Source organism: Lytechinus pictus, chromosome 6, assembly GCF_037042905.1.
Source record: "Lytechinus pictus isolate F3 Inbred chromosome 6, Lp3.0, whole genome shotgun sequence".
Lineage (NCBI taxonomy): Eukaryota > Metazoa > Echinodermata > Echinoidea > Temnopleuroida > Toxopneustidae > Lytechinus > Lytechinus pictus.
The window spans coordinates 13,052,861-13,072,462 of record NC_087250.1 but is presented as its reverse complement, the minus strand read 5'-3'; the positions used below and the strand labels follow the sequence as shown (position 1 = coordinate 13,072,462).

At 39.0% G+C, this 19,602-nt stretch overlaps 1 protein-coding gene across 1 annotated transcript; it reads left to right on the top strand.

Moving 5' to 3' along the window:
• The first annotated feature begins 3,242 nt into the window (after window positions 1-3,242).
• Window positions 3,243-14,054, top strand: LOC129262932 (cationic amino acid transporter 4-like). The gene is made up of 4 exons (XM_054900904.2): window positions 3,243-3,409; window positions 4,675-6,598; window positions 7,272-7,380; window positions 13,123-14,054. The coding sequence occupies exons 2-4, from the start codon at window positions 4,964-4,966 to the stop codon at window positions 13,272-13,274; spliced, it is 1,896 nt and encodes a 631-aa protein (XP_054756879.2). The 5' UTR covers window positions 3,243-3,409; window positions 4,675-4,963; the 3' UTR covers window positions 13,275-14,054.
• The last annotated feature ends 5,548 nt before the right edge of the window (window positions 14,055-19,602 follow it).

The window sequence follows — 19,602 nt, the reverse complement described above, 5'->3', positions numbered from 1 at the left end:
TGTCCTCTCGTTCGAATGAATGTGAAACTCATCTAATTTTTATCAGAGCATTTAACATGAGTATTGTAATGAACATTTCTTTGTTATGAGTGAATGAAAGTCCCTTCAGAGAGTCTGATCAGTCATATCGTAAGAATGTATTACTCCCAACATGCCCAACTTGTTAATTCGGTCAGCTGATCGCACTCAGGGTCATTCCGTGACCAGTGTGTGCGTTCGAGAGTTGTACACGCTTTTCTGTCCCAATTTGGCAAAAATATTTCATAATGAAAGGGCCAAAGGCTAAGTTTAGTAATTTTCTGAACCATTCTTTTCTATATAAACTATTTATCAAATACATGTAATAATTTGATATTGATTAATACGGGAAATGAAAGAGGGCTTGCAGTTTTTGTCCATATTTGAATAACTATCATCCAGTCTGTAATCTTCCATTTCTGTTTAAGATGCTTGAGAGAGTCGTGTTTACTCGACTGCACGGATATTGGATAAAACACATTTACCTGACCGGTTCCAGTCAGCTGACGGCCCTCACCATAGTTGTGACCAGAGGCGTCGATCATGGGGGGGGGGGGGGCAGGGGGGCGATCGCTCCACCAATTAAAATATTGGGGGGGGGGCAAACATATCGTTTTGCCCCCCCAATAATTCCGCATGTGCAAAAAAAAATAAGATTGTTAAGTTACTCAGAAATCAGCAAGCGAGATTGAAATACACAACTCGTTCTTTATCAAAAATCGTGCTCAAAATGATTGGAATATAATTTTTTTTTAGCTCGCGCTTCGCGCTCGCATCATTTCTGTAGCAAAAACCTGTACTTTTCATGATTAAATAGGTGAATAGAATGTCCCGTTTTCAGTTCTAGACCTCAAAAGAACTCCCACTTCGATTTGCAATAATATATTGTTGGATATATATCTTGTTCTTTATTGAAAACGTCCATTAAACTCAATTTTTCAGATCGAAATATCAAAATTTTTAGCTCGCGCTTCGCGCTCGCATCTATTGTTTTTTAGATACCCATCCTAATCAGTAGTACCAAAAATGCTTAGAATATCAAGCTTTCAGGTCAGGATATAAAGAAATTTCAGCTCGCGCTTCGCGCTTGCATTAATTTGTTGGTGAGATGTGTCTCTATCTCATGAGTCATATATATATATATATAGGCATATTTGTGTGTGAGTTTGTTTGTTTGTTTTGTGTCATCGAGTGCCTTTGGAAAGTTGATTCATGATTTTGCCCCCCCCCCCAATCTGAAAAATGGATCGACGCCCCTGGTTGTGACTACTCATAAACCTTTCTAGTTTTATATTGCAGAATATTAAGCTGGCAGAGTAATGGTCCTTTTATATCTGTCTTTGGCCTTAGATACAGTTGATACTTGTAAATGCTCATACAAGCTTAGGTATCCAGGACCAGGCTCTTGAGTGGTTTCGATCTCACCTATCATACCAGTCACAGTCCGTCGTTCTTGACGGTTTTACATCCTCCTTGCGGTCATTAGGTTTTGGAGTACCGCAAGGCTCTGTAGGCGGACCGACCTTATTTTCAATTTATCTACACGGTCTTTGCCATATTTTTTATCATCACCCTGTTCAGTATCTTATTTATGCTGACGATATACATTTTTTTTCTCTTTTCTAACGGACCAAATTGAAGTCTCCCAAACTTAGCGCATTTTGGCAAATTGCATTTCTCCTAGCATGCGTATTGACACCTGGATGAAATCAAATTCTCTGCAATTAAGCTACAGTAAATGTGGGGTCATGTTTTCGTTGGCTCCAAATCTCAATAAAGTAAACTTAACATAGATTCTATTTTTATTTCCGGTAATCCAAATCCTCATTCTGGCATGCCGCAATCTTCCTTTTTATTTTTTATTCTCAAATGTCTAAGTCTATTAAATCGGATCACCTGTACGTATTTGTAAATCTGTCCGCTATCAATGGCACAACATTGGTTTCTTTCGAAAATAACTCGTTCTACAACAGACAAATTTGTACACTCACTCATTATGCCGAACTTAAAATGAAATATTCTTACTTCATGGAACTTTCAAATTTCATGTAAAATGCGATTTATTAAAAAAAAAATCGCGTCGCATCTAATTGCATTGTGTGCGTTTTGAGAGGACAAAGACGCAGTATCTATAGGGCACACAGAGTAATTCATCTGCACTCAAAGCATGCCGGACAGGCGTAAGTAAAGATCACATGACTTTATTGATTAGAATAATTCATAACAAAAGACAAAATGTTTTTATATCAAAACATAAATGATAGAAATAATGTCATCTTCATACTCTTTCATAATTAGGTCCTTTGGGGAGGCTAGACTGCAATTTTGTATTTCATTTTAATTCTCATTATCCAAAATGCAGTTCCAGATTTTCTTACAGTGAATTGACCGAAATTATGGTTAGTCTTATTTCAGGCCATTTAACTTTTTTGAGCTGGACAAGTACCTGGTTAACATATCTAGTTTTGTTGTAATGTTCATTGTGACTAATTTGAGTAAATTAAAGCAAAATCTATCGTGGGATTTATTTTTTGATGAGCAGTCTGCTATGATTTAACACGTGAGTGAATGGGGTCTGCCCTATGATGCACCATGTATACTCGGAGACGCCCTCCTCAAACACAATGATCGGAATATGTAGACAATATATGACAGACTAAACAAATTCATGATAATGAATAATGAAAATGCTGCCCTTTGGAATATCAATGTTGCATGACGGGACACACTGAATATTATCTTCTTTTTTTTTTTTTGGGGGGGGGGGGGCTGCAGCATAAGAAAAAACGAATCTGAATTCAATCGTTTAATTTTTTGCCCGCCACAGTCAGAATCACTCCTATATAAGCCACATTCATTTTTAAGGTTCAACCTAACGAAGGGATTTGCATGGACTACTCTCTAGTTGAGTGATTTATTGTAAATAATAGCTTTGTGTGTACACAGTACAATGCGATGTTCATATCGCTGTTGCGTATGTGTGTGTGAACAATAGATTTAATGCACTCTGTGTGTCTTGTGAATAGAATGTGACTTGAGTCGAACTCGGGTCTGCTGTAGTCGAACAAGACAAGCAGAGTTAAAGGACAAGTCCACCCTAACAAAAGTTGATTGAAATAAAAAGCGAAAAAAAAATAAAACAAGCATAACATAGAAATTTCATCAAAGTTGGATGAAAATAAGACATTTATGGAATTTCTAATTTTCGCTCAATGTTTACAAACAGTTATATTCACATCCAGGGGAGCGTTTCATGAAAGGATTTCATCCGACAAGTCCTGTTTTATCCGACAGTTACCATAGCAACAGTACCTCTCAGCCAATCAGAATCGGGGAAAGTTGTCAGTTCTGACAACTTGTCGGACATAAATGTTGATGAAACACTCCCCAGGTGGGTATGGAAGTGGGAGCAGGATGACATCATCCACTTACTATTTATTTTGTATTTTGCACTCCTTATTGTCATGTAAAAGAGAGTTTTCTTCCTCCCCAAACACGTGGAATTACATTTCTTTTAATATTTTGTGATTCAATCAAGTTGGTCCTTAAGGTCAAATAGGTTAAAAAATGAACTATTGTGCAATTCAAGCAATAAAAAACAAAACAACTAGAACTTTCACTGAAGGTGAGTATTACCCCCGATGATCGCCGCTACCATGGCAACAGTTTCCAACACAGTGAAAAATATGTCTTACCCAGTATCACCCCAAGACCGATGTGTTAGCTAAATATCACGTGAATCGGTTTAAAACAGACTTTTGACACATGAAGAGCTCACTTGCAAAATGGGTTAGGTCCATTATTCATTAAATTTGATTTTTATGTCTCAATGTATAGATTGTTATTAGCTCTATAAGATGATACCAAAGAAAAGTTGAAATTCCTATTAAAAAGTGAACTAAAATGGCAAAGAAAAATCAATTTTTTTTTCAAAAGGGGTTAGGTCCATTTCAGTTTAGAGAGGTAGATTTCTCTTATACCCAACTTTATGTTCTCATGGTAGGGTATCATGAAAATTAAGTTTCGCATATTAAGAATATTGCAATATGGGAGAATTAAAAAAATTATTTTATTGGAGTGGACCTAACTCCTTTTGCAACCAAATTCTTCTGAAGAACTCATTTGTCAAAAGGGGTTAGGTCAATTTTTCATAAATTTTACTGTTTTCCGTCTCTAAACCTCTAAATCTTTAGTCACTCTGATGATACCAAAGACAATTTGAAATTCAAATGAAAACGTGATTGAAAGCGGCAAAGAAAAATCTCTATTTTAATCAAAAGAGATTGGATTCATTTCAGTTTACATGCAAAAGGGGTTAGGTCCACAATGATGTTTTTTTTTTTAATATATAGAAAAAAAAATTTAAAACAGGTAGATTTATTTTATACCCAATTTTATGTTCACTTGATAGGGTAGTACATCATGGCAATTTAGTTAGGGGGTCTTAGGGGTCAGCAGTATTGCCTTGCGTACGTTGATGCAGATGGCGCATATCTGACGAGTGCGTTTTCATATAGCCTCCGGGGGAAGGTGCTATGACACTACGCATAAGGAGTACGTGTATTCCTAAAATTTTGTTGGCGATATTTTGTGAGGCTTTTTATAGCGAGCCATGAAGGTAGTTTTTATTGTTTTTCCCCATTATTTTCCTTCCAGGGCACCCATTATAGGACTTTGACAGCGAATAAAGGCGTACCATGCATGGTGACTTGCTCCACACAATTTCCTACGTCAAATCTTCATCCTGCCCGCGATCAGTCGAAGGAACTCAACGGAAAGAAATTTTTGAGATTCGTTGTTCGGGACAGCATTTCTTTGGATGATTCGCCAATACCGCTAGCCGCCTTACGAATTAGAAAGTTGCCCACTATATGGAGATTCGTAAGACTCATCATCGATAAATATTTGTAAGTCTAACTCATTTGCGTGCAGACCTGTATCCGGAATGACTTTCTGCAGAGACCTTTTATCTAGGATCAGTCAAAGGAAACCGCTTGGTAGCGACAAGGAGCTCTTTGAGACGCCTTTGAGACGGTCCCTGAACACCTTTCAGCTCTGTATCATGGGCATGGGAGCCATGTTTGGTTCTGGTCTCTACGTCCTCACCGGCGTCGAGGTGAAAGAAGTCACCGGACCTGCCATCATAATATCCTACGCAATAGCTTTGGTTGCTGCCATGCTGTCCGCAATCTGCTACGTGGAGTTTGCTTGCAGAATCCCAAGGACAGGGTCGGCGTACACTTTCGCTTACATCTCTCTTGGAGAACTGTGGGCTTTTGTTATAGGGTGGGACTTGATTCTTGAGTACGTTATCACCGCTGCAGCGTTGGCCTCATCTATCACAGGATACCTGGACAACTTGACTGGGTATGCCTTCAGAAACTTCACCGTAAACGTCTTGATGGAGGGTCAAACGTGGGATATTCCATATCTTGCACCTTATCCTAATATATTCGCTTGCGTTGCGGTTGTTCTGGTGGCTATCGTAATTATAACTGGAGCGAAGATATCTTCATGGGTCACAACAGTTTGCATGACTATCAACATTGGTGTCATTGCCGTGATAGTTGTAACGGGTTTCGCTAAAGCCGATATCAACAACTGGGAGGACAATGGTGGTTTTGTGCCAAATGGAACTTCCAGCATCATAGCAGGAGCAGCCACGCTCTTTTTTTCCTTCGTCGGGTTCGATGCCATAGCAATGGCAAACGAAGAGACCATGAATCCACGGAAAAGTATTCCAAGGGCTACATTCTTAGCTATCCTTGTCACCGGCACCTGCTACATTCTTGCGTCAGCTGTCCTAACCCTATTGGTGCCCTATACAGAATTGGACGAACAGTCGGCATTCGCCAGCGCCTTTCAAGCCCGTGGGATAGAGTGGGCGAGGTGGCTAGTAAGTGTAGGTGCAATTTGCGCCATGTTTTCAGCCCTAGCCATGAATCTCTACTGCATCCCTAGAACTTTATACGCCATTTCTTCGGACGGGCTGCTCTTCAGTTGCTTGAGCATTATCAACAGCTACACGCACGTCCCCGTGTATGCCACTCTTCTTGCAATGTTTTTTGCCACCATACCGGCAACTTTTGTTCCTCTCGTAGAACTAGTGGAGTTTATCTCAATTGGAGTGTTAGTAGGGTATGCCTTCGTAGCAGGTGCAATCATCTTTCTCCGATACGGACCAGAAGACTTGAGGGCAAGTACCATGGATGGGGTGGAATTGTCATCCCTAGGACAAGCTCCAACCAATAGCAACAGCGGACCAGCCAATGATAGCACCGCTCTCCTGGACACCACGTCCATACAAACTCCTGGAACTCTGAAGCATCAGTTTCGTTCAACCCCTCTACTACGCGAGCTCCTACGATTCGAGTCAGGGGTAGCTGTTAAGGCCAGTCTACTCTTCTCGATTCTATTTCTGTTTGGTAGCATTGCCGTAATAGAACATGCTTCCCTGGAGATTGCAAAAGGAGAATGGTGGGCGATTATTTTACTCCTCCTTTTTGGCGTATGTGCACTCGGGACTTTCCTCATCATCACGCTTCACTATCAGAATGAAGATACAAAACAGTACTACAGGGTAAGCAATCCCACCCCACCATGACTTCACAGGGGCCACGCAACCGAGGGAGGGGGTAAATGGGGGCTTGAGCAAAATATTTTGCACAGCCATGTAAAAAGAACGTGAAAATTACCTTCAATTGTATGCATGTTTAGAAGTCACACTTCACTTATTTCGGCTTTGCATTTTTTTCCTCGTCTATTGAAATCAACTGGTTTTGGTGATGGACTTGACCTTTAATAGGATTTGGTGTTTATAGGTTTTCTTTTAGGAAAAACTGATCAACATTTTATAACACAAATATTTAGCCGGGTAAAAAAACTTAAGGGATAATAGATTTCATCTACAAATATTTATATTTTCCTGCAAGGAACAAAAAGTAGTAGCAAGTAAAAGATTAATGTCACAATATCTTTTCGAAAAACATTATGAATCAGAGTATCAAGACTAGTCTACATCACATGTGTCTATATACATTTTGCAATGACGTCATGGTGCCGTGATCTTAAAGGATGAAGCCATTGCCTTGCACGCTTTGGTGATCTGCAGCTGGCGCATCTCTGACAGCTCCGTGTACGCGTATTTCTATAGCCTCTAAGGGAGGGCGCAATGAGATTATGATGTCATATGCTAAAGTAAAGGTCTATTATTTTGATGAGCTCTAACTGGGCACTTAACACTTTCCTTGCAGGTTCCTCTGGTCCCTTGGTTGCCGTGGCTCAGTATTGTGTGCAATGTTGTTCTCATGCTCAAACTCAGAAAGGTCACTTGGCTTCGGTATCTGGTCTGGCTCGTAGCTGGTAAGTCACCATTTCCCTTTCATGACGTCATCGTAGTTTACGTAGCCTACGCTATCGCCCTTCCAAAATAAAGTGGTTTGGTAGACACTGCTTTTGTCCCCAAACAAGGAAATGCCATTGCTGTATTCATTCCTTTCGGTGTTTAGCCCATTCCCCTTGGGTATCCTTAAATTACAAAAGAGGGGGATTAAACTGGCTTGCAAGCATTACTCACGTTCACGTCACTTTATCACGTCATGTTTTGAGGACTTTCGTAAAAAAAGTCCCCCTAATCTATGAGGTGTAAGGTCTTCAATTTGTTAATTTGTACGCCGGTAAACCACGAGAAGTCGCAGTTTTGCACATACATGACACGAGTTTTTACGCACTTTCCCCAACATTTTTAGAATTGCAAGCGCTTGTTAGACTAATCATGACGTTACTCACCGAAATGCAACCACATAAGGATCGCACTGTATGTGTGCGATATTAAAAGTCCGAAAGTTTCACCCTTTATTATGACGCAGCTTAATCTCCTATCTTATCCTGTTATTTGCGTTTCGGTAAATTCTAGCATTTTTGTACTAAACGAAAGAAAATTGAATCTTTGTGGCTTTAATAATCGATTCACTATTGGTTAATTTGCGTTGTACCGGTCTACATTCCTAAATCCACTTTGAATTTGCGACCCCCCCCCCTTTTCCTTGGGACGCAAGTTAGAATCAAATCATTTTTTTTTTTATCAGTTCATTCCAGCCTCGGCTTTATTTTCAATACATACCTGTAAAGTATTAAGGTTTTACAATAAAATGGTGTACTAAATTTCGCTGTTTCATTTTTAGGGGGATTTTTTTAAAAGAAAGTCTGTACTAAAAACGTGACGTGATAATGTGACGTGATTACGTGACGTGAACGTGGGTAATCGTTGCATGCCGGTTGAACTCAACAACCCCTTTCCTTGCTGACTTGTACGGTTGTGTTATATATAAATATTATATATAAGGCACCGGTGTTCAAAGCTGGGGGCCCGGGTTCGATTCCCGGCGGAGACATTTTTTCGGCATCACCAATTTTTCCAAAGGGTAGATAGCTCTAGGGAACCTTGATTTAAGCTACGCCTACCATTGTTCTCTACATCCATTTTTTTTAAACAATATTTAAAGGTCAAGTCCACCCCAGAAAATTGTTGATTTTAATCGATAGAGAAAAATTAAACAAACACAACACTGCAAATTTCATCGAAATCGGATATAAAATAAAAAAGTTATGATATTTTTAAGTTATGCTTATTTTTCACAAAACAGTTAAACGCTTTATTTCATTAGGAATCATGATTTTAGGCAATATTTCACGCATACAACACAAGTTATTTGTCCTCGCTCAAATTGTTTATATTCGTTGGGGACGTATGGCAGCCGTTTGGATAATCAAAATAATGCATTTGCCACATATACCGTACATGACGTTAGCAATTATGATTTCAGACAGTACGTCACTCACAGATCACAAACGCGCATTTTAGTGCTCGCTCTTGTGAAATTTATTTTCCCCATTCTTTTATTCATAATAAACTATACAGAGGTCTATGACAGCAATTTGTGATATAAAGAAAATAAATATTTTGTCAGAAACCTTTTTTTCCCCAGATATTATTTTACTTCTGTTTCGCTGTTACAGGCATTATATATATGTATATATATATATGTGTGTGTGTGTGTGTGAGAGGGTGTGTGTGTGTGTGTGTGTGTGAGAGAGAGAGAGAGGGTGAGTGTGTCTATTTATCTACTATCGATTCGGCAATTACAATATAAAGGCTTAAACAAAATATGAATGAAAACAGAACAGTGGTTGGGTACATGTAGACTAGCTGCCTGGGTTTGGGGAAAGCTAACTTGATAAATGTGACCCGAGGGTCTCCCTCCCGACCAAGCTACAAGTACCTAGACTGTCTGTACCCGGGGTCTGTAATAATAATAATTAATAGAACATTTAAAGAATATTAGTACACAACATCATAATGATTTGAGAATATTGGTAGTAAACAATAAGACCGGTCATTATACAGTGCATCTCAAAAAATATAACTTTTGAAACGACTCCCAACTAAAAAATATGTCATCCTTGTAGAAAAGACTTGTATAATATGGAAAGTCAATAACCTAAACTTTCAAATGACGCCAAAAAGTTGGAAAAGCATTCATGCTTCTGTGAGTACTTCCCATTTAAACAAAGGGTATGGAAAATAGGCTGGGCAGGAATTAGCCTTCCGGTTTTTTTTTTTTTTTTTTTTTTTTTTAGGTTCTGAGAGGCGAGTCCATTGGATCTTGCAAAGTTTAGGATGTTGAGATAAATTTATGTTGATATCCCCTTTGTATCAAAAAATCATATGGGTCATTCAATTGAAATTTAGCGCATGAGTGAACAAGAATTGCACATTAAATGTAGCATTTTTACTTTATGCTGTGGATCTCAGCAGTGTGTCCATGGGAGTAAGGAAAATGTGAATGGTACCTGTTGCATGGTCGAGGGTGAGATAAGGTAGGAATTGAAAGGACATTCTTCTTTTTCTTGTTGACACGTACACCCCCCCCCCCTCTCCCGCACTCTCCACCTCTTTTTCTCTCACTCACTTCCTGGATGTGCAGTTGTTTTATTCGTCAAAAGTCAATTCATGTGCATTAGTTTACCCAAAAATATTCAGAACATCTTGCCTATCCTAAATTCTATCATCTTCAAAGTTGATGAGCACGAATAGCCATTGAACTTAAGAATAATCAGCCAACTTCATTTGAATTCCCTTTTTCAATTAACAGTAATGCAAAGTCAATTTTTTTATTAATTTACACCTGGGTATAGTATCAATGACATTTTTAAGTAATCTTACAACTATTGGAATGCTGGGTAAGATTCTTAATTGTCCATTTAATTTTTTATTCAAAGTCACAGATAGATAAAATTACAGTGGCAAGACAGAAAATACACAATGAATTTACTGGACTATTTAAGTCTGTATGATATAACCGAGTCGTCATTGATGTTGGGATGACAGCTTGAGATGGATAGGCCTCAGTTCTCACCACAGCAGCGGTCTTTTATGGTGACAGAATACCATCGCACCAACAGTGCAACTGCTGTCCGACATTAGAAGGTTTCGGGAAGTCTTTCCTGATACAAGATGCCCCACACACGCAACCGTTTATCAAAACGTCAGAAAATATCGCGTTACAGGGATCAATCACAATCAAAATCGAACAAGATCCGGGAGGAAAAGAACTGGCAGATCAGAAGATGACATCACATCCGAGTGGGGATTGAACGAGAAGCAGTCGCCGTAATGGATTAGGGATTCCACACGCAAAATTCAACAGGATAACCCAATTGGACTTAACGTTTCATCCCTATCAGATGATCAAGCGCCATGAACTGCTTCAATATGATCGCCTGCGTCGCTTGAGGTTTTGTCAATGGCTACTTGAAAAGCCTGCCAGTTTCCTACGTGAGTTTATCGTAGGAGATGAGTCCAGCTTTGCGCTGAATGTCCAAGTGAACACTCACAACTTGAGAGCATATCGAGAGCAGGGTCACCCTCCAGACGTTTCAGAGGTGACAGTTTGGACCGGACTCACAGGAAACTGGGAAATGGAAGCATTGTCGGACCGGTCTTCTTTGACAACAATGTCAATGGTGATGCATACCTCCAGAATGATGATCAACGAAGAAGTTGTTCCTGCCGTCGACCAGTTTCGGCTCGAGGTCGACGGAACGGTCGCTTTCAACAAGTCTCGTTTGCACAAGATGGGGCTCCATGTCATCGATCAAGAGCAGTGACAGAGCGTCTCACCAAACTGTCGGGCAATCCTATTGTTTCTTTGCACCGAGATGATGAATGACTTCCACGTTCACCCAACCTTACCCCTGGATTTTTTCTTGTGGGAATACCTGAAATCGAAAATGTTCCCCATCCCTACTTTCAACTTGAATGAACTTAGAAGAAGAATCTCCCACGGGATGGGTGCACTGAAGCAAGATAGAAGAAAGGTCCAAAGAGCAGTGCAAGATATGGTGAAGAGAGGCAGACTGTGTGTGGAAAGAGGAGGTGGCCACGTTGATCACTGACATGAAAGACTTTGATTTTAATCTTACACATTTATAATGTTTTGTTTCTTTTTACAAGATAGATGACATGGCTGTAAATGTACAGAATGACAATAAGACAAACAAACTTTTCTTGTTCGTCCTACAATTTTGTGTTTTTAAAAGCTTGTGTTATTCAAGTGACCGATATTAGATGGGCTAGTTTTTTAATGAATAATTACTTCAAATCTAATTATGAATGATTTATGAAATATTTACTGAATAGCTGAATGATGAGTGAATGTTTAATTGGTCAGATTGCTTGATGCGTTACTGATAGTGATAGCTGAAAATTCTGGACTTCTTATGCAATAGCAATCAGTCTCTCAGAAGGGGAAAAGGGAGGAATGGAGAGGGGGGGGGGGGGTAATAATTGATCCATCCATCCTTATGATAGAATTCAGTATAGGCAAAGGTGTTCTGAATATTTTTGCGTAAACCACTGCACATGAATTGACTATTGAAAAATAATTGATCAACTGCACATCCAGGAAGTGAGTGAGAGAAAAAGAGATGGAGAGTGCGGGAGATGGGGGGGGGGGGGGGGGGGGCGGGTGTAAGTGTGATACAAGAAGAAGAATGTCCTTTTAATTCTTACCTTATCTCATCCTCGACCATGCAACAGGTACCATTCACATTTTCCTTACTCCCATGGACACACTGCTGAGATCCACAGCATAAAGTTAAAATGCTACATTATTGTAATTTGCTATTCTTGTTCACCCATGCGCTAAATTACAATTTAATAACTCATATGATTAGTTGATACAACCATAAATTTATCTCAACATCCTAAACTTTGAAGATCCAATGGACTCACATCTCAGAACCTAAAGTAAATGAAAATGGAAGGCTAATTCCTGCCCAACCTATTTCCCATACCCTTTGTTTAAATGGGCAGTGCTAACTGAAGCATGAATGGTTTTCAATCTTTTTGGCGTCATTTCAAAGTTGAGTTTATTGGCTTTCGATATATATACAGGTGCCGCGGAACCGGGGGGCTGGGGGGGGGGGGGGCTTATATAAGCCCCCCCCCCCCCCACTTTTTCCGAAACCGTGTACAAAAACGTAGAAATTACCATATGATTGTGATTTTTTTTAGCATGGTCAGCCCCCCCCCCCCCCACTTTGAAAACCGTTCCGCGGCCCCTGGTATAAGCCCTTCCCCCATCAGGGTGACATATTTTTTAGTAGGCAGCCGTTTCAAAAGTGTAGGCCTATATTTTTTTAGACGTATACTGTGGGTATAAATGTACATAACAGTTTATAATGATAATTATGAAGTATCATTAAGATTCGGAATTGATGGAGAAACTTGCACGCAATGAGGTTCCCCCGCACGGGCACGAACTCGTGCGTGCGATTGCGGGAATATACAGCTGCGTGCCAGCGTGCTGGAGGAGCACATATATGTGATTACTCAAGACTGTGTTCTTCCCTATCAAGCATCTACTCAACACTTTCTTTAATTTTTTTTTTGTCTTCTTTGTCTCATGTTCTCTCTTTTTTTTTTTAAGATTTGGGCGTGTCTTTTATTGCTCCTTGCTTTTAATTTCCTTGCTCTTTATGGTTCATCCTTTTTTTTCCAGTTTTTTCTTAATCATTTTATTCAATGATCACCAATTTCAGGATTGACCATCTACGCGTCCTACGGCTACCGTCACAGCAAAGTTGGGATGGATCGTCAGCAAAATGAACCCTCGGGAGAGAGTTGTACTGATGAGGTTCATGCCGACAATAGCGCCACCTATGGTAGTACTGAGCAAAATGACGAACGCTGACAACGTTTGTGAGACAGGAGAAGTTCCCGAACGACAGGAAAACTTTACGATTGGTCGAGATTTCAACCCGCTTTCCAAGTTATACAGCAGTGTGCCTAGCTATGGCCTATCGACGTCCTTTGGGAAGGTATTATATGGGGAAGTTCACCCTGACCAAAAGTTTATTGTAGAAATAGGAGAAAAATAATAATAATAAATAGTGGTCAAGGTTTGAGGAAAATCCATCAAAGATTAAAAGTGTCATAATTCTAATTTCTTCATTTGTGATGGCACACGCGAGCAGGTTCACAGTCACGTATCGTGATTTTTTAAAATCATTTATATATAATTTTCTCGAAAGAAATGAGAATGGTTTCTAATGGTTTTTTAACTTATTTCAAAATCAAATTCATTTTTTTACATCTAATAAAGAAGAAGATACAATACATCGAGACGAAATCAATTCCATAATAAAGGAAAAAAAAACAATTTCGATTGTAAAAGAAAATCGACAAAAAAACAATAGGTAATGAACGGGATTTGAGGGAGTAGAAAAAAAGCGTTGGCCTATCATGGCTACTCCTTTCTTTATAATTATTACTAATATTACAAGAAAATCCAATTATTTGGATTGTAAGAATCATAAAAATTTCAAATTCAACCAATTCAGCAAAGAAGTAAAGAATTTGAATAAACAAAATAAAAAATATCATAAAACATACAACATGCAAGCTTATTCATCGAGAAACTTGAGAAGGGTCATTTTTCCAAATGTATGATTTAAATTGTATTTGAAATAAGTCAAGAGAATGTGAAATTTGTCAGAATTTATCGTCATTATATCTATTAATGCTGCAATATTTGTCTCGCCTGAACGAAGTACATGACGTAGTGGTCACTGTAACTTATGACTGATCTTGAGAAATTGAAACGGTGATATAAGGAATTTGTAACTTTTTATCAAACTTTCTCGTATTCTATTTATTTAATGCTGCAATTTTTGTCCCACCTGAACGAAGTTCGGTAGAGACCTAGCAGGGACCCTAATAAGGTCCATGCTTAGACCACCTTTCCTGTTGGTCTGTTAGTCCGTTGGTCTGTTCGAAAAAGTTTTTGTTCAACCATGAGGGTGATGGGTCTAAGGTCATCTAGGGATCAAAAGGTCAAATGGAGTGAGGTCATGTCTGTTCCAAAAATGTTAAAGGACAAGTCCACCCCAACAAAAAGTTGATTTTAATGAAAAGAAAAAATCCAACAAGCGTAACGCTGAAAATTTCAGCAAAATCGGATGTGAAATAAGAATATTTTACATTTTCAAGTTTCGCTTAATTTCACAAAACAGTATATATGCACATCCTGGTCTGTATGGAAATGAGGTGATTGATGACGTCAACACTATTTCTTTTGTGTTTCATTATTATAAGATAGCCAAGCGCAATTGGTCCATGCTCGTCACGCGATATGATCGAAATCAATGTATTTTCGAAGCCGGTCCACCTTCGATGAATATATTGACCAGCCGGTCCAAGAATATATTTTTCTACGTGTATGGCGTCCTCTTGTGGATTAGATATTATACAGATATCAATTGATGGGGTGTGTAATATAAACATTCTTTGGACCGCCGGATTTATATTTTCCTGAGGGGTTATATTTTCCAGAAGCGCTGCGCGCTTCTGGAAAATATGATCACGAGGGAAAATGTAAATCCTTTAGGCGGTCCAAAGAATTTTTATTTTACACACCCAATCGGTCAATATCTTTTACATTAGATAGCCTGATATGATGGAGATTCTTTATCTAGACTCTAATTTGTAGAGAACTAGACCTAGGCCTAGATTAATCTAGATCTACATAGGCCTTAGAACAAAATATAGAATGTAACTCACCAGATCCATTTCTTGCAAAAATTCCAATTCCAACAGAGATAAAGCCAAAAGCAAAAATAAGGAAAACAGTCCTAGTGGTAGTCTACATTCCAATAAAATTCTGTTCCAACTGTTCAACGTAATAACAACAAATACGAATGCAACATATTTACATAGGGTACGATGCAGTATTGTCTACTTGTTTATTATGTTTACAGTACACTGACGGAAGTATGGTACTGTACGACCCTTTTGTGGTCCACATCCAATTTGTTTGATACAAAGTTCATTTGAGGTTAGGACTGTGAGTCCGGTCCCGGTCCAGGCCACAGGGCTGACCGAGATCCATGTTGATTCTGAGCCCTAACATTAGATGTACAAAATTGGGGATGAGATATAACAGGACTAGACGGCGGCCTACTGATTGTACAAGGTTTTCCTGAGGCTGATATCTCTGTTGTCGAACCAGGACTTGGTCCAGAACCCAATGTGGATCTGTGTAGATCCCGAGGCTGAGCCATAACATCAGGTGCAGATTCGGGTGGTGAATGGATGAGTTGAAACAGGACTAGGTAGTGGCCTGCTGACTGTATGGCAGTGAGTCCAAACTTCGCGCGTGTCCATACTTCGCGGACGGTCATTATCTAAAAAACTAGACAATATCCTTAAAATCTGACATCATCAACGTGAAAAGCGACCTAAAATTACCCTTTGGTGAAACTTTCTTTAGGATGAGTTCAGTATTCATAAAAATATTGGCAAAAGATCGGCAAATTTGTCACCGTTAGCGCCCGTTTTGAAGAAATCTGATATTCTCAACAAGCATCACGATATCACCATTTTGCAAGCAGAAATCATCAAAAATGTAAGTTAAATGTGGTACTAACCGATTCTATAGCATTTTGCCATCAATCTGATATAAATATTTCACTTTTTTAGCTTGAGTTTTTGTTTAAATGTCCACAAAAACTGGTCCGCGAAGTTAGGTCACGTTTTTTCTGAACGGTTTTCCAGCACAGCGCGCATTCGCCGATCGGAATAGAATTTTGAGATCGCAATACCGGCGAATCCCCTTGACCTACTTTACATTTTCGTCCATGATTTTATAGTTTATGATCTTGCCGTCAATGTGGTAACTATTTCTTGAATTGGTTTTGTATAAATTATGAATATTTTGTGAGAAAATTTAAGCCTGATGAATATTTTTGAAAAGTGCGCGAAGTTTGGACACCCCATCATACATGGTGGTCCTGATCTTTCTTTTGCTGAACCAGATCCAGGACCAGGACAAATTACTAACTTTAGACCTTGTACTACTTGGACTAGAAAGCCTAACCTTCGACTGACATTTCTCTGACAAGCATAAGCTCATTTGTCGTTTGTGTCCTTCAAATGGAGAGTAATGTATAAGACTGCTCTCACCTTAATTCTCTAGCTATCTCGTGTCTCAAAATACTTAGTGAAAGCATATATCTTAAATGTAACTCGAGTCCTGAAGAAAATACCGCTGTGACATTATGCGTTGCGACATGTGACGTTATGCGTTAGAAATTTGCTGCGACATTATGCGTTGCGACATGTGACGTTATGCGTTAGAAAAACTACGACATTATATGCGTTGACTGCGACATTATAAAATGCGTCGGACGCTCAGATTGGCATATGTCGCAATCTGCGACATAATGCGTTGGTGCGACATTATCGGTTGTAGCAGGGCCTTGACGTGTTAGCTTCAATGCTAATGATTTTAATGTTGTTCCCCAATGCATTCTTACCAACAACCTGATGATCATACCATGGCACATTCTGTTAGTCTTCTTCTACTGTCCCTGGTCCTGGACCGCTTCCAAGTTTGACGGTCTCTTGAGGCGCACTTGATTTTGGCCGTTGCCAAAAATACGGAAAATCACGATTCAGATGCGAAACACATTCACAGAACGACTTGACGGGACAATTTTCATCCTTCTCCTCATACATCCGACCTTATTGGCTCCTTGAGTCATCATCTTTGTCTCCTCTGTGACTTTTAGTCAGCTTATCCTTCGCAAGATAAACATATCTCCTGTTGCCAGAATATGTAGCAATAGCGGAGTCGTCTGTCCTTAGATACTTAAGATTCTCCCTGCCTCTGTTACACAGGTGTAACATGAGATTCACAAACACAGCATTCTGAAGACCTCTCGGAGTAGAACGGTCCAAGGCTCGCGAAGTCATTTTTTTTTAAGTCGTCCTTACTAATAGAATCCTTATGTGTTATTAAACCCTTTCCTTCAGCTTTCAGTTTATGGAGAACTGCAGCAGACATGTCGTTTGCACGTCTAATAACACTGTTCACAATGTCAATTGCCTTTGTTTTCAGAAAGTGCCTCTGGAGACCATGGAACTCTTTGCGTAACATGGCCATTTCACCTCTGCGTACGTAGAATGATCTAATGCACTCGCATAACTCTTGCTCGCGCTCCGAGTATTCCGTCTCCACTTTCCAAAGTCAAGAGACTTTGCCTAACAATAGAAAATGAATATATCTATCGCCTGTTTCACAACATTTTTAGTAGAATTAGAATCCTTATTGTCCAAAAGCTGGTCTAATTCCTCATTGCTCATTAGCACAAATCTAGCCTCCGTATTGAAGTATTGTTGAATTAAACTGGGACTGGACCTCGACCGGACTCACTGCACTATACTACACCGCTTTTAAATTACGCGGTACTCGGCCCAAAAAAAATATTGCAATATTGATTTTGATCGATTGCAAACGATCGCTACTTTATAGTCCCACATATGTTATTTATGTGTAATTGGTAACATCTAATCCATGAGAGGACGCCATACACGCATAAAAATATATTCATGGACCAGCTGGTCAATATATCCATCGAAGGTGGACCGGTTGGGAAAATACACTGATTTCGATCATTTCACGTGACGTGCAATTGACCAATCGCGCTTGGCTATCTAATATTACCAATAACATAATGTATGTTGGACTAAAATAGCGATCGTTTGCAATCGATCAACACTAGATATCAGTTGGAAACAATCAAAATTTTCGAACCGGACCGCGGAAGGTGAGTCCGACGACGACGTAGGATCAGGGGCCTACAGTGTATTACGAGTAAGCTAGGTTTAACGTTAGATCTAACGTTAGGCCTTCTTCAGTTACTAAAATGGAGCCTAGGTTTGTGTATAGACAGGAGTAACCGTCATTTCTGAAATTCTGGAGATTTATTTAACAATTTCTGGATAAGATGGAATCAACGGAGTATACTGTATAGCAGATAGAGAATGAAGATAAGCTCAGTCTAGTTTTAGAACGTTTAGTTTTGGATTTGGTCTAACGTCAAAGATTTATGACATATGGTGATGTCTGATGAGCAATGGGGAGTAAGATTAGCTTTTGGACGATCAAATTACTTTGGGTAAGTAAATTCAGATTTAGGGCTAGACCTCTAGGCCTACAGATCTATAAGTTAGGTCTAACTTTTTAACGTGTTAGATCTAGGCTAGAGTCTAAAAGTTAGAGAAATCTAACGTTAAATCTTGCTAACGTCAACGTAGGTTAGTGCTAACGAAATATTAGATCTAGATCTAGTTAGAATTGGTCCTGGACCTGGCTCGACAACAGAAAGATCAGGACCACCACCAACAAACAGTACAGCTGCAATTTATCTACTGCACTCATCATAGACCTAATTACTTTAGATCTACATGTATCTTCATCATTCAAAGCTATCTAATATAAAAGATATTGACTGATAGGGTGTGTAAAAAAAATAATAATTTGGACCGCCTGAAGGATTTATATTTTCCATTGTGATAAATACGGCGGTACAATGTTACACACCCCATCAGTCAATATCTGTATAATATGAAATATTATAATTTTCTCCTCATTGTCGAGTGTAAAAAAGGTTCATTCCTCCCTGAACATGTGGAATTAGCATTGTTTAATACCATATGGATCAGTCAAGTTGGTACTTATTGGAAAATCTGTAAAAAATGAAATATTGTATTTATAATTCAAACGATATAAAAAAAAGAAATAGTGAGGGACATCATCGACTGTTTCATTTGCATAGAATTGAGTTGTGGATATAAATGTTTTGTCAAAGTGAAAAAAGCGAAAACTTTTGGTGTCATAACTTTCTTATTTTATATAGTCCGATTTTGATGAAATTTTCAGTGTTATGCTAATTTGATTTTTCTTTATTTATTCAAATCAACATTTTCCTGGGGTGGACTTGACCTTAAATTTTTTTTCAACTCACTTATTTATTTTGCCTCAAATTATGTTGACACTGGTACATATGATCCTAGGGTAATAATACATGTGTGTTCTTGAGGGTGATGGGGTCAAAGGTCATATAGGGGTCAAAAGGTCAAATGATAATGTACAAGTTTCTAGTGTTCAACTTGCTCTTATTTCTTTATTTCTTCATCAATTATGTTGACACTTGGTACATATGATCCTTGGGTAATAC

What these genes read in the sequence shown, in the direction of transcription:
- LOC129262932 (XM_054900904.2), top strand. Translation starts at nt 4,964, where the DNA reads ATGACTTTCTGCAGAGACCTTTTATCTAGGATCAGTCAAAGGAAACCG. An exon ending in ATACAAAACAGTACTACAGG is followed by an intron (nt 6,599 to 7,271) that starts GTAAGCAATCCC and finishes CTTTCCTTGCAG; the next exon opens with GTTCCTCTGGTCCCTTGGTT. An exon ending in TCTGGTCTGGCTCGTAGCTG is followed by an intron (nt 7,381 to 13,122) that starts GTAAGTCACCAT and finishes CACCAATTTCAG; the next exon opens with GATTGACCATCTACGCGTCC.